Source organism: Passer montanus, unplaced genomic scaffold (genome assembly GCF_014805655.1).
Source record: "Passer montanus isolate IOZ18808 unplaced genomic scaffold, ASM1480565v1 scaffold10, whole genome shotgun sequence".
In the NCBI taxonomy this organism is placed as follows: Eukaryota; Metazoa; Chordata; class Aves; order Passeriformes; family Passeridae; genus Passer; species Passer montanus.
In genome coordinates this window covers 2,538,491-2,554,020 of record NW_024356505.1, presented here as the reverse complement: position 1 = coordinate 2,554,020, position 15,530 = coordinate 2,538,491, and the positions used below count along the sequence as shown (strand labels likewise).

General features: G+C 36.0%; 1 protein-coding gene across 1 annotated transcript in view; it reads left to right on the top strand.

The window, feature by feature from the left end:
• ANO10 (anoctamin 10) overlaps nucleotides 1-15,530 on the top strand; it is a 124,579-nt gene that overhangs the window by 17,367 nt on the left and 91,682 nt on the right. The window contains exon 11 of the mRNA XM_039711442.1: nucleotides 2,061-2,189. Coding sequence (XP_039567376.1) covers nucleotides 2,061-2,189 — 129 coding nt within the window. The remainder of the gene's footprint in view (nucleotides 1-2,060; nucleotides 2,190-15,530) is intronic.

Below are 15,530 nucleotides of genomic sequence, written 5' to 3'. Positions count from 1 at the left end.
ATGAAAGCTTTGTGTTTGTCCCATGAGCCACTTCAAAGTTCAGTAAGTACTTTGTTCTCTTCAGTGTCTTGGAATAGCATCTGTCCAACTATATACCCAGTGATATTTTTGGTGGGGTTTTTGACCACATGCCTTTCAACTGCCTTGGAAAAGAAAACAGATCTTTTCTTTAGTTCTTGTGTATGTATTGTACTTCTGTTGCAACTTCAACAAAGCAAAGCGTCTAGAGAGTGCCCAGTATTCTTTATAGCCCATGTATTTTAGAAATGGTAACTTCTGATGCTGTCTCAGAGATGTGAAGTGCAGCAGGGGTTTCCAAAGAAATGGAAGGATAGGCAAGTACTTGGATTCCTAAGCCAGGCTTGTGGCCCTTGCACCCGTGGTTACTGGTGCTCAAGCTGGCTAATTTGAAAATAACCTGGATCTGTGAGCAGGAGCTGGAACTTTCTGCACAGCCTGAACACTGTAGTCTATCTAAACAATTTCATGGTAATAGTACTGGATTAAGCATTTTCTGTCCTCACTTGTTTGTCCATGCTGTCATGCTGCCACCAGCTATTTTGGTGCCTGCTGAGTGTGCTGCATCAGTGAACTGATCCTGACCAGAGTTTTCTGGAGTGACTAAATTGCACCCAGAAACTTTAGTATTCCATAATAGCGGTGCTTGATAAGGGAATGTGATAAGGTTGGGTGACCTTTCTAGGATATGATCCATATTCTAGTTTTATTTAACAGGTTTTCTAATGTTATGTAATGAAGATAAAGGGCACAGTGAGCTAGTGGCTTATTCAGTTTGGAGGGGTTGTAAATGTTATCAAATGAAGCAAGTGAGAGCTGAGAAATGAAATCCTGAAACCTCAAGTAAAACACACAGTAAAAACATGCAAACCAAGGATTCTGAGCAATGTTCATTAGGCACATACATGGATATTAATGAAGGGTACTTAGAGGTGAAGTCTTTTATTAATATGCCATTAAAATATGTAAATTATAATCTGATTGCATTTTAACATGGGATGTATTTCCTCAGTCCAGATCTATGCTGCCAGCATCTTAATGGCATGGCTGCACTGACCAATTGTGTAACCACCAGAATAATCAGGCTGTGATCATAAGTCACAAGTATAGCTGCAGGTGTATTAATAGCATTTGTTTTTGCTAGAATAGTGTGTTTCAATGAAGGGAGTGGGCTGAAAAATTAGAACATTATTAGTACAGTAGTTCTACATTATTAGTACAGTAGTTCTATTTTATAGTGTCATTTTTTAACTAATGGGAGAAATAAATTTACTTTGTGAATTAAAAATAATAACTAAATTTTCAAGTCATCCATTTAATATGGGAAATGAGAGCATTTGCTGAAAGATTTCTGTTAAAGGAATACTGGAATTATTTTATCAGGTGAGCTGAGTCACTAGCTTCTTGTCAAGGAGAAAGTTATTTCTGCTAATTCATTGTGACAGTCACTACAATTCTGTGTCAGTCTTCCTCATTCCAGACAGGACCTTGGAATAAGTAATCATTATATTGCAAATGTAATTGTTAAGCTATATTAATATTTTCAGACATTTTGTGGGAGCTCTGTAGGCAAGAGCTTCTTAGACTTGTGCTATTGCATGTGTTTAAATGTAAATCTGTCAACAAATGTCAAGTGGTTGTGGTTTAAAAAAGGCATTCTGAACCATTCTTACCTTTTCCTCTTAACATTCAGACGGAATGTCCAAAGCCAGTGTTAAGACTACTAGTTCCTCTTGGAATTTTACACTTTTTTCTTTATCCTGAAATAAAGTTGCTTGGGAGTACAACTGTCGATGAGTGCTTGCTCTTTCTTTCATGTGTTCAGGTTACAACCTTGTTGTGGTCTTGTCAAGCTGATGAGGCCTGGACTGCTTGCCAAACAAGTCCTGTGCCATAGAATTCAAAAGATGACAGAAAATAAGTTAAAACTAATGGGTCTTCTGAGGCTTTCGTGAAGAGAGAAGTATCATGCAGAGCAATGTGGGAACTAGTAAGCTAGAGGTAATGGTCATAACTGTAAATATATTTGTGTTTTATTTCAGTTGGCCTTTGAAAGTATGAGTGTAATATCAGTTGTTACTAATTGTATACTGATTGGAATGTCTCCAGAAGTGGATGCCCTTTTCCCAGACTCAAAAGTGGACCTTGTTCTGACTGTGGCATTGGTGGAGGTAAGTCTGCCTTCAAAAAATGCATGTTGTAGCAAATAACACAAACACCAGTGGAAATGATAGCAGGAATTAGACTTTCCCTCACATCTTATATTAGAAGGAAATTAAGACTTCCCTATCAAAGAAGTGTTTCAAAGTCTTTCTTTTTGATTACTTTCTCTTCTGTGTTTTCATTTACTGTGAATGCTGTTGCCGTACTTTCCCAAGCATTCCCAAGATACCGTGCATTTGTTGCTTCATGTTCTTCAAGTATTAAGTAGTGCTATTTCCAGAAGCAAAATAATCACATTTTTTGTGAACTGTTTATTTGTCTGCTTCGGTTGTGACCCCAACATATCTTAAAATGACTTCCTACATAATCTTTATGGATGTATCCTGTAGGGCTTATCTGAAACAACTATGTGTCATGACTGTAAATATTTGTGATTGTAACAGCATTTGTGCTTAATCTTTTCCTAATTCCATGTAGTAAGCACATCAGCATAATTCCTTTTCAGACGTGGAGGGATGACTGGGGGTATTTTAGAGAACTGATATTGCAGGACTTTGCCTTTATAAATTTTTCCTTCAGGGCTTTCTTGTATTGCATTATGTTGACTTCTACCATTATTCTATTTTAGCTTTTAGAAGCTGCATTACTTTTCTCATGGCAAAAGGTCTGGATTTTGTATGTGTAGTTACAAAAGTGCATCACCTTACAGAGCTGCATTAGGAGCACGTATTTCTTTTTTGTTCATTTTACAGGTATTAAGTGTTATGCAATGAATTATGAGCTTGCTTTGAGTTTTATTTTCCAAGCCCTAAGGTTTACAGAGTTATCTGTAAATATGAATCATGTCAACTGGTTTGCTGGAATTTGCATCTACAGGCAGCCTGATGCACTCTTCTGTTATGCACGTGTAGACATTTACATTAACCTCAGTGAGGTGTACTTTTAGTATAAAACTAATTTAGCAAGTCAAATGTAATGATAGAGCTCATTACTGGACAACATATCTAGAAAGGTGATATTGTGAAGACTAGATGAGTAAATGTAAGCAGTATGGATTTCTCACAGCTGAGAGATGGGGCTGGTTTTGCCTTTGCTTGCTGTGTGTTAGACTTTTATCAGTTTAAATGTGAAGCTGGCTATTTGATCTCTAGGCAGATGTCTGTTTCTTGGTAGACCAAAGGAGAATAACAGCATTTTTCTCTAAATTGAAATTCTGTTTATATGCAACCCTTTAGGGAACAGGAATTACAGCATAATAATTAGGTAGCTCTTAGAACTCCTTAACATTGTATCTCATATTATCTATAAATACTGTGTAAAGGGAGATTCAGAAAACAAAGGGAAGAAAGTTTGAACGGAGAAGGTAAATTAGTACTGAAGGGAGGAGAGGGAGAAAATGTTGTCTTATGTAGAGAAGCAGCTTTGGTGAAGACCACCAATCTATAATTATCATGGTATGAAGAGGCTGTTGGAGGCTAATGCTGGGATAAGCCAGAGGAAATTAACGATATTAACTTGGTTAAAGAAAAGTCAAGTTTTCTCTAATTATTTTGCTTAATTAAAAAAACCCAAAGCAACCAAACAACAAGCCATAATGCAGTGGTCAGAAAAGATCTATTCAAAAAGTTATGATCAAAAGTATCCACTATGCCTGATGATTTTAAATATGCCAGTTTGATTTTTTTGATGGTTGTTTTTCTGTTACTACCAGCTATTTATTGTTTGAGAAAACAGAGAGATACAAAACAAACAAGTGAGTCTCACAGTATGTTTCTGGAGCATAACGAGCCATGTGATTTTTTTTGAATGTTGTTGGTTGTTTATAAACAGTTTCAAAACTATTCAATGTGAAATGTAAGACTTTTGCTGTCTCCTTGAGGACATTCTTTCAGTATATTTTAAACAGTATTTAACATCTTCACAGGTGTGGGGTTTGGGGTTTTTTTGTTGGTTTGTTGTAGTTTTTTAAAGAGAGCTCATACATAATTGCAAAAAATTTCATTACACAAATTTGGAACTTTCTAGAGTCAAAAAGAGTTCTCCAAAGTGAAAGACATTTTATACAGAAATTTAATTAAAAAAAAACTATACTAAAATGAGCACAGCAAACATGAGTTTTATTTCTGTTGAAAATTGTTTCAATTGTGTTGACAGTTAAACGTGTTCTTAGTTACAGAAATTTTTTTTAATCACAAGTTCTGTTGTACATATTTCAGGTCAAAACATTGATTACAAAAGGTTGGAAGAAAGAAGGATTACTGGATGCTGTGGGGCTATGAACAGCAACAGTATAGATTTGTCAGCTTGAAGAGATGAGGATGTTTTTGCTTTTGTTTCGTGTATATTTACACCCATCTTATGTTGCACTGGGACTTTCTTTTACCTGGTGTGTGATGAAACAGATCAGGGAATTGGTGTGGGAGAAGCTGTCTGACCCTGTTCACTGGGGAGCAGGGCAGGAGCAGCGGTGTGTGGGAGACACACGGCAGTGCTGTGGTAGGTTTGTGCTGGATTAAATTTGAAGGACTTCTGCACCACTGAGCCTTTTTACTTTAAGTATCGCGTAATCTACAGAAAGATCTCTGAACTATGTAAGGAGCACAAATCTCATATATTGGCAGTATTCCCATGCACTCTATTAATGATTAAACTCTGCATTTCAGTTGTAAAGAAATATTCAGGAACAGAATATATTACATTAAACTTCTAGGACAACCCTGATGCATCTAAAGTATGTCAGTGTCAAGGTAGAAGAAAATTCAGATGTGTCAGGGTGTTGATAGAAAAGTGTTTTAGATCACCTAGCAGAGATTCAGAAAAACAGGTGAGTTATTTTATTTTCTGATGTTTACTGCAGGTGAAGATGAACATTTTACTGTGTGTTTGCACTATTTTGACAGCATCTTGGCAGGCAGTTAGAAAATGTTGAGAGAGAAATTTCTTTGAGTTGGCTATGTGTATTTTCACATGTTCTATTGATGGGGTAACCTACTTAAATCTTAGCTGTCTTTAAGTATTTTAATAAGTTTTTAGTAACTGAGACTCCAGTTGAGTATTTATATATCTGTTTGATGCACAGCTAAACAGAAAAGCAGTGTTGCTGTCAAAGCCAGGCATAGGTATTAGTGATGTCCTGGGGTTTTTTTGTTCTTTTTTATTCAAAAAATGCTGCGTGTGCTTCTTGAGAATAATACTAATACTCTTCAAATGGAAACAGTTTATATGGCAACTTTTAACACCACACTAGTGAAATAACAAAGAACTGTGTGTGATATTCTTGTAAGCGTTCTGTACCCAACCCCTACTGATTTATGCAAAATATTTTTTCCCATTAACAGCTCTTAACTCTGATGCTATCTGCATTTTTTGGTGGGAATATGTATTATGTGAGCGAAGTAAATGTTAATTAGAATACCACAGAATAAAATATTACCAATTTCAAAACAATGGCAAGCATTAAAATAATAAAATTTAATAATAATTTTTAAGCCAGTGATTTTTTTTGAACAGTTGACCTATTTTCATCAATTCAACATCTGCTTCCATGGCAACGTGATTTGAACCAGGAGCAGAATAATGAAACTCCCCTCTTTTACTTATGGATGGATGCTGACTGAGCACAGCCAGTGCAGTTTTCAAACAAAAATAAGTAGCTGAATGCCCTTAAAGCAGGAAACAATAAATCCTTATTAACATAATTTTAAAACAGTTGTATCATGTTGTGTATTTAGTTATTCATACTTCACCATAGACACATAATTCTGGTGTGAATTCAGGTGCAAAGTGGGACATTCCAAGCACCTGTCTGTGCTTGTGTGAAACTGTTCCAGATCACTTCTGACTGCCTACCCTGATTTGAACAACAGAAAAAGGAAATAACTCTGAAGAAACTTGGTGCATAGTTAGGGAAGTAGGTTAAAACAAGTGTAACTTTAATTCTGTAGTGCTTTTTAAAATTCTTCTTGCAAAAATTGTTGGCAAAGAATTTTGTTCCTGATGAGTCTTTCTTTTTGATGTAGACTCTGATAAATTTAAGGAATGTGAAGTAAATCAGGGTTGGGACTACTCTAAGAGCTGACTTCAAGAAATCAGTTCTACTCTTAAGTACAACTCTTAAACAGTCATTTTTCCTTCTAACAGTACATCAGTAGTGGTGTTTTGAAGTGGTAGCTGTGAAGTACAGCTCCTCATGAATGTGTCCTAGCCTCCAAAAGCAACTTGTGTATCCAGCCCTGAGGTGTAGCAAACTAATGGAAAGCTTTTTTGCAGAAGTGCACTTAGCCTGGATGATCTAGGTCACGTGAGGGATTTGGGAATTAGCTTGGAAATACTAAGTAGTAATGAAGGTCCTTCTTGATAATGGTAATAGAAAATCTGACATTACCATCTAGAAACATGATTTTGGGAAGAATGTAATCAGTTGTGCTGTGGATGAAAATGAGGATCTTCACATAGGGACATGGGTGGTGTATTTGTAGTAAACATGGCTTAAACAGTTGGTCTGTGTTGATTTAATTTCATGGCCTCCTTGTAAGGACATAGATCTTAATCAGCATCATAGAAAAAGTCGGTTCTGTAAGAAGTATGGAGTAGAATAAAGGAAGTAATCCTTTCTTATGCTTCGGTTTTTCTGAGTGAGAAGGAGCTGATGGTCCATTTATAAGAGGCTGGAAAGCAGGAATCGTAGTGTGTCAATAAAGCTGATAGAAAGTCAAAGTGATTGAGAGTTGCTTGGTATACAACTTCTCTTTAGAATTCCATTTTATTAAGTGTATTTTTTCATCAAAGGCTTCCTCGTATAGATTAGAAGCTCTCTGAGCTTCTGCTGAACAATCTTGATGTAGTAGTCCCAAGACTCAGTCAGCTCAACAAGTAAGCTTGACAGTTGTTTCTGAAATGGTGTGCCAGAGAAACTGGGAAAAACTACCACAGTCAAACAGTTTGGATTTTAGTAGATGACAAGATATATTTATCATCTAGTTCTAGGCATCATTGTACTTTGCATACTCCACAAACTTGAAAATCAGTAAACGTTGCATCATGAGTGCAGTTGAAGTTCTTTTGAGTTCACTTTCTGAGCAAAAGCAAATTTAGGTGGATTGTTGAGTCAAAATTAAAGTATTTCTCCCTCTTTTTTTTGCCTTTAAAATTTCTTAAATGTTTTGCAGCATATTTCAGTGCAATCTGTTTTCTCCTGGTAAAGCTGGATAATTTTGTGTTTTACAAAGCAGTTCTAGTTGAATTATTTCCTGGCAGTAATGTACACAACTCCATTCTGCCTAGGTGGAAGTGAGGCATGGTCCTGCATGGTGTAGTGTGCTGCATGTGTGGAGCAAACAGCTTTGTTCATGTAGAACTCATGAGTTTGGGATTTAGAACATATGCTAAATATACATTTTGGGTAAGGGCCAAATTTAGTAGAAAAGGAACTAGGAAAAAATGCAGAAAAATAGGCTGCATCAGCATACACACATGTATGAATCCTTTGATGCTGATGGAGTCACAGAAGGCAAAAGTTGAAGCACAACAGCTGTGCATGAAGTGGTGTTTTTGCTAAATTATCTCTGTTATTGCCAGATACTAACATAGGATATAGAAGCTGCAGAGTTCCACATATGGAATTATAGAGCAGGGTAGGTGGAAGGGACCCCTGGAAATTATTTGCCCAAATCTTCTGCTGAAAGCAGGACCCTGCATTAAGACCCTCAATGCCTTTATCAAGATAAGTTAGGACTTGAGCACTACCAGTGAGAGAAAGTCAACCACTTCTCTGGGCAGCCTGGTCCACTGTTTAATTGTTCTTATGGCAAATAATAGTTGTTTGTTTTTTTTTCTTACGGGAAGAAAAAAGTTTCTCTGGTGCAACTTGGTAGCTCTTGACCTCTTGTTCTTTCACTGTGCAACTTTGTGAAGAGGGTACCTCTGTCTTCTTGAAAACTACCTGTTAGGCACTGGAAGAAGGTGATTAGATCTTATCCACCTGCCCAAGACTTTTTTTATCTAAGTGTAACAAACCGATTTTCTTCAACCTGTGCTTATACGTCAGGTTTTTCAACCCTGTGCATGGCTCTCCAACAGGCCCCTCCAAATTTTCAGTCTCTGCTTTCCAAGCTGTCAGTGGCACTTAAAAAAAAAAAAGTGCTTTTACTTCATGTTTATCTCATTTTGTCTTTCTGCTAATTGCAGTGTATATTCTTTCTTTGTCTTCAATGTATTTGCTCTTTAATCAGAGAAAATAATTTCTGAGAGTGTTAGGCAACTCTTTTAACTTTCTTACTGCTGAAATTCTTTTGGAAACAGTCTTGACATATCTCTCTTTCCATGTGTTAATTCATTTTTGTGGTAATGTGTTTTTTCCATACTGACATGTATGCATATATACTACATTTATAACCTGAGTGGTTTGTCAGTTTTCAGATATAAGTTAGAGTATGTAGTGGTAAGTATTTGATGTGGTTTCATTTTCTTCCTAATAGTTAAATGTATATGAAAAAATATTTGATTATTTACTCATAATGAGAAAATATTAATTAGGAGGTTAAATATAAATCTGTTTTTCAAACATGTTTCATGGTAAGGTGGAAACATTACTGACAGCTTTATGGTTTGTTTTTGGAAAATATTTGGCAATTTAATTCATCAAGTATTTTATTTCAGTGAAACAGACTTCCTAGCCAAGGAAGTGAATATGGGAAAATGGGAAAATATAGGAAAATTGAACAATGCAGCATTACTGATGCTAAATATTAAAAAAGGTTAATACAAAGCACTAGTGATTTTAATTAACATATTGTTCCATTCTAGAATACCCCTACCTCAGCTGCAAACATTTACTTAATACATATATATATATATAAGAAATCATACCTAAAAGCCCTCCTTTAAAAATTAAATATGTATGTTTTTCTTTTTAATACAATCAAATTTGATTTTTTTAATTCTCTGCTAGACAGATAAGTCACTGCAGTTTATTCCCAGAATTGAAATTGTGAGACATAAAAATAGTTGGATATTTTAACTTCAAGCTGAAACCCTGGCAAAGATTTCCAGTAGTTTCTGAATAGCCTCAGTGTGAGACTTTATGAAAGCTTCTAAAGCTATAAAGACTTATATAAAGACTATGTCTAAAGACTTAACAAATTCTGCTGTTTATTTTACTGTTTGGCAATATTTTAAGAGTAAAAATGAAGTCAAATATCAGTGCATTTTATATTCATATTCATTTGCAAAAGACTCTTGAAATCGTAGGTTTAGTTTTAATATAAAGTGAAGAAATATTTTAGATAAGTTATTCTTCTGAGTTACAGGAACAGATTGTTCTCAGGGTTTTGGTTTTTTTTCTCACTTTCAGATGTGGGGAAAGATTCATGGATTTGTCTCTATAAAATTTTATAAATGTTAGCTGCTTCAAGAAGCCTCCTGGAACCATATCAATGAGGTTAAAAAAATCCAGTTTTTCTGTTTGTACATTACTACAGATTATATTTATTTGCAAAATCAGAATTTATCAGAGATCTTTTTATTGCCATCTACTGGTTCTTTTGAGATATTCATTCTGATTTAGTATTGATTTTTTGGTCATTCTAAATAATAAAGCTTAATGCCAAAAGTGTGTCAGAGTGAAAACAAACAAAAAAAAAATTGAAGATCTAAATAAGTTCTGTTCCATAGCTTTCTGCTAGGATAGAAATGAAAATGCGTGTTAACATCTATAGCTAGCATAACATATATAGCATCTATAACTAGCTTAAATAGTCCAACAGATTTTTTTAAAGTCTCAGAGCTTAAAATGGTATTTTCCTGTTTGTGACTAATTTTCGTTTGTTTCTCCTTATTTTCTGTTCTTTACTCAAACCTTTCCATTTTCAGGTTCTCAATTTGCTATGTTTGAAATTGAAAAATAATCACAGTGAATTGTGCTCTTCAAACTGTGTACAAGCACTAAAATGTGTTGAACAAATGGGCACATATATAATGTGTAGGACACCAAGAAATCAAAGTACTGCATCTGGTCTTTCAACCCTGATAGCTGGAGTGTGTTAATGTATTTTACGGCTGTGTCTGCCCCAACTGGAGCATTTTGGCAGTAATGTTCATTCCTTGCTGACACAATTCAGAATGTGATTTTTATCTTTAAAGACACTGTGCAAAGGATGGCTGAGCTAGAGGAGATCAGGGGTCTCTACAGGCCAGGATCCTTTCTGCAGCAGAGGCCAAGGGAAGAGTAAATTAGTACAGCCAACTATGTAGTCACACTCTTTCAAAATTAATTCCCAGAATCTGGTGTTTTCCAGTGTAACCTGTCTAATAACTGAAAATGGTCTGGCCAGAGCTGCCTGGGAAAGTGTGCAATGCTTTTATACAATGGTGTACTTACTTTTTCAAAAGAATTTGAATTATGCTCAAGTAAAATGCTGCTTAAGCAGCTAATGTTGATATACTCTTGGCGTCATAAGTAATTACCATATTTATTGGTTCTACTCTGAATTTTCATAGGTTTTCTCTGTGCTTTTTCTTTCAATTGTCGTTTCTGTCTGAAAAGCATTTTTAATTCTTAAGTTGGATTCTGTGAGTGTGGTTGTGACATTATAGTGAAAGTTAAGAGCACAGGAAGCCTTCTCACTGTGGGAAAGCCTTGTAGGTGTCTTAGTAGAAACAATGATAACAAAAAGGTAATACTCTCTTCTTGCTGTCATCTGGGTGGTGGTAGAAACAGGGAGCCAAAAAGGTGTCAGGTGCTAGTTAGCTAAAGATCTGAACTTTCCAGAAGGGTACTTCAGTGTTCCTTCAGTAGGAATCAGAAATAGTTGTGTCTGAGACGGTGCCATTCCTCATGAATAGCCATTTCTGGTAGATACTGCTGTATTCCTATTAGGAAGGTTGCATGGGAGACATACTGTAGGAAGAGAGCACATTTCTGAACTATGCTAATAAGGGCTTCAGAAGTGTCAGCCTGGAAGAACAGCAGGAGAAGACAGAGTAAGAATATTTTTTCCTGTTTCTTCTGGGATTGTGCAAGGACGCCAGAATGACAGAACTTCAAAAGGGAGGATGAATAGGGAACAGATCTTTGCAGACAATTACAAGACATTTTCGAGAACTCTCTAAGAATCAAACTTTCAGATCTCTTTAAAACTCACTTAGTTTAATATTTCCTACAAAGAAGTTTCTTTTAATGTGTAAATATTTCCAGCTCAAGCCTGAATATGCTGAATACACTTCCTTGCTGGCAGTTGGAACTTGAATGTCCAGACAAAAGCCAAGTTAATACCTATTAATATTAATTGTTTACTTTCCACTTGATTACGATTAGTAATTGTTTAATGACAAGACAGAGTATGAACATTCAAAGTCTTCTTGCTTAGCGACCATTTCAAGACTAGTTTAGCATTTCATGAAGCTGAATTATTTTGTTTTGTAAATAATGTATTATTCTCTTAAATTATTTAAATAATTCTCTGCAAATGTGCTACCCGTAGCTGCCAGCACAAGCCTGAATAATGGCTTTTCCTAGGAATCTGTGAATAGGTAGAGCTATAGAGCTCCAGTGTATATCCATTTATTTCTGATGCAGTTTGCAGCAGTGCTGCTTTGTATTGTTCTTACTAGGAGTGTTCCTTTTTTAGGGACTGCAATATTTTCCTGTGTCCAGGAAAAGTTTTTAATAATTTCTTTGTATAACATGTTATGTTTTGGCTGGTTTGTTTGGTTTTTAAACTGTGTGCAGCATTGGACAATAAATACACTTCGTGATTTGTATCCTTCGATGATTAAGAGTGAAAATGAGTGTCTCTGAGCAGGTAGGGTACAAAATGTGGGGTTTGCAGCTGCAGCTGGAAAAGAGATGGAGAATTAGAAATCAGTAAAACTGACTATAAATAGCAGGAGAAAGCCAGTCAAACATGTTGGAGCCTCTGTATTGTGGATTAGATATAAACACCTCTTTACAAAAAGAGTCATCATAATGTAGTATTGTTGCTCACGTTTCCTAGTTAGAAAATTGAGAAAAATATACCTTTCTTGCACTAAAATTCTTTGCAATAACTTCTGACATTCTTATTTGGAGTGTTAAACATTCTGAATCAACTTCGGTACTCATGTTGTTGACTTTTTTACATACCTGTTCATTGTTGTAAACATAATTAGTAGTCATTTATTGGAAGCTTGCAGCATGAGTTCTATAGTACATTATTTTAAAATGAGTGAAATTTGTTGCTATAGTTTTTACCCTCACAACCCTTTTATAAAAAAGCTCTGAAGCATCATGTGCTGGATTTATGAAAAAAAAAAAAAATTCAATTTCCTTTGTTTTGTTTTTTAAGTGCCACCTGGCACACTTAGATGAAAACTGATTTTGAAGCTCAAATTGTGCAAGAAAATGAAGCACTGGATTGAAAGGCTATTGCAGAGAGTTTGTTGGGGGGTTTTAATAGTCTTTCTGAAAGCGTTTTATTAAATGCAGGATGAAGATGGTCATGAGTCATGCTAGAAAGTAAATGTCAAAATAACTGGGCCTTAATTACTTTATTTGTGCACTGAATTTTTATCTCACAGTGGAAGAAAGTGTCAATCCAGATTTTCACTCTTCTGATCAGAACAAATTAGTGGAATGATATGTAATTTTCAAAGGATTTTTCATGTGTTATGGCAGTGTGCAAGCTGTGAGGTGTGTCCTGCTTTTTTCATGCCTTGAACAGTCCTTTTGAAATCAAGGGAGATTCCTCATGCTTGCCTATTTTCAGCTAAATCTCTACAATTAATTACACAAAGGAGATACAGATAGATGCTGCTGAGAATTCATAAACCATAATATGTTTGATCAAGGTTAGATTTAGTCAGAAGATTTGTTGTATGATGAAAAGTGTGTGTGTATGTGCCTGGTATAGGGATTATGGATAAACCAATGTCAAATATTAGGGTATCTTTTATTAAACTTGCAGTAGAGTTTGTGAAACTGCAGTTAATCTGCATCTCAGCATATTTTGTATTTTTTCAGAAATGCATAACTACTGAAAAATCTGAGACAAACTTGTTTTAGAATCTAGTGAAATGGGAAAAACTAGTTTATTATAGGAAATGTTTAGATTTTTACTCTTATAGCTTAGCAAATTAAGTTATTTAATTCAAATACTTTGTTACTCTAAGAGGCTTTGTTTAAGAAAAAAGATGATATACCAAGAGTGGTTCGTAACAGAAAAATTATTAATACATCTTGAATTTTAGTATGTTGAAAACACATGGAAGTATCAGTCCATGCTAACATTGGTTCCATTTGGCAGTGCTGCTTCACTTCCTGTGTAATTTTAGTAATTGCAGGATGAAGCAGGAGAAATGGGATGGGTATTAGTGTGACATCTTTCCAGTGGTCTTGATGCCAGTTTAACAAACTAATTCTGTAGAAAGTGTATTACATTATTTTTAAAAACATGAAATGCATATGTAAGCATGATTTGAGGGTGAACTCCTTACATATGAACAAAGGAGTCCACAAAGCAGATTATAGACTATTCCTGTCAGTCCTCCTGTTTCTGTTTCACTCTCTGTAATTAGAGTAGAGTATAATGACTACTAAATTCTATCTGCAGCCAGTCCTTTAAGAGTCAAGAGCACAGCTGGTAGTGAGAATGGGAGGTAGCCATATTCCCCCCCACGGAGACAGCAGGTGGAAAAGGGATACTGGTACCATTATGCTAATACCTTCATAAACTTGTCTTCCATAAACTTGGAAGGTCCTGTAGCAGGTAAATGAAACTGACTCTGGGTATGTCAGTAGGAATGAGTGGATCTGCCTCTTTAGGATTTGTGGTTATTTGGTGCTTATCTTGGCAGCTACGTGTAGCACAAAACATACTGGTAATTTCCTGTGAGACTGCAGTTCTTTGCTAATTGGATGTGCTGTATTGATGTGGCTGGAATTGCAAGTTCTGAATTTGCTGAGTATGGGTAGAGCCTTGTATCATTTTGTTGTTCTGTTTTTATGAGTTTTGCAAATTGATCAGGCTTTCCAAGCAGCCTCTGGTGCTGTGATGGTTACACCAAGACCTCAATTAGCCAGAGAAGTTAACAGTAATGCTGAAGAAGAAATATGAAGAGTGCACCTCCTCATATGGATGCTCTGTTACAGTATTTTATTAATTTTATTCTGGTATAAATCTTTAAAGTGAGAATTTTCAAATGCACTGAATTTTAAGCCTGTTTTTCATGTCCCTTCCCCTCCCTTCCTAACTGTTCCTGATAGTGGGGTGAATAAGAGTGCTGGAAACTTGCTCTTCCTTCCCACCCTCCATGTAGATTAAGCTCTGACATTGATAGCATCTGCAGTCATACAGTTTAAATACAGAAGAATTTCTGCAGCAAGGGACCAAAAGCTGTGTGTTATAAAATGTCTTCTGGAGTGGAAATGTAGGAGTATATACCACTTCAGAATATATATAATTCTGTATGATATATTTCTCAAATTTTAGCTAGGGAAGCTAAATGTAAGACTTGCCTTTCTGCCAGAAACTGAACAAAAAGGAGGAGGAAATCCAGTTTCCTTTGCAATGTCACATTGCATTAATAATGGCACCTGCATCTTGCTTTGCTCAGCTCTCCTCTGAAGACGTCTGAGCTGCAGAGATCTGGTAAGGGGTAGGATATAGTCTTGGAAGCCATAGAAAGGGACAGATGCTTCTTTTATTCCACAGAATAATTGTGGTTAATACATTGGAAAAAAAAACCTGTATTATGAATTCTATTAAGAGTTTGGTGGAAGACTTTAAACTTAACTCTGTTTCAAACAAGATACCTCCTCTTTTTTTATTTTCTCTTAGTGCATTGCCTCAAGACACTGCCCTTGTACAATTATACTGATGGATTCTGCTCATACAAAAGTGTCCTTTTGCATGTGTATGCATTGTATAACACACAATGGCAGCTTCAATATTTTGGCAAAAGGTCAAGACCTTTAGAGGTAAATTTGTGTTAGATTCCTTAGGCCTAGTGCCGTCTGTAGCTATAAACTGCACCTTTGCCATGGGTACCTTTCTAGTGTGCTTTATGTTACAGAATTTAGCTACATTTGGAAAACCAGTGTCAAAACCATTCAGGGCCCAAGAGGGCTGCCTAGTGTTTCAGTGTGTAACTCAGAAAAATCTCCTTTGGCAGGACAGGGCTCAGGGTGCATCATTCTCCCTCTGCTTCTGTTTACCCCATTTTTCATCAGGAGACATTGAGGGTGGCTGTTTGAAGGTGGAGGAGCTGCAGTACCATGTAACAGCCCTGCCAGTCTGGCTGATTGGGGAATGAAGATCCAAAGTGTTTTGTAGACCCTGCCTTAAGTTCAGTCTATCTAACTTCACCAGTCTTCA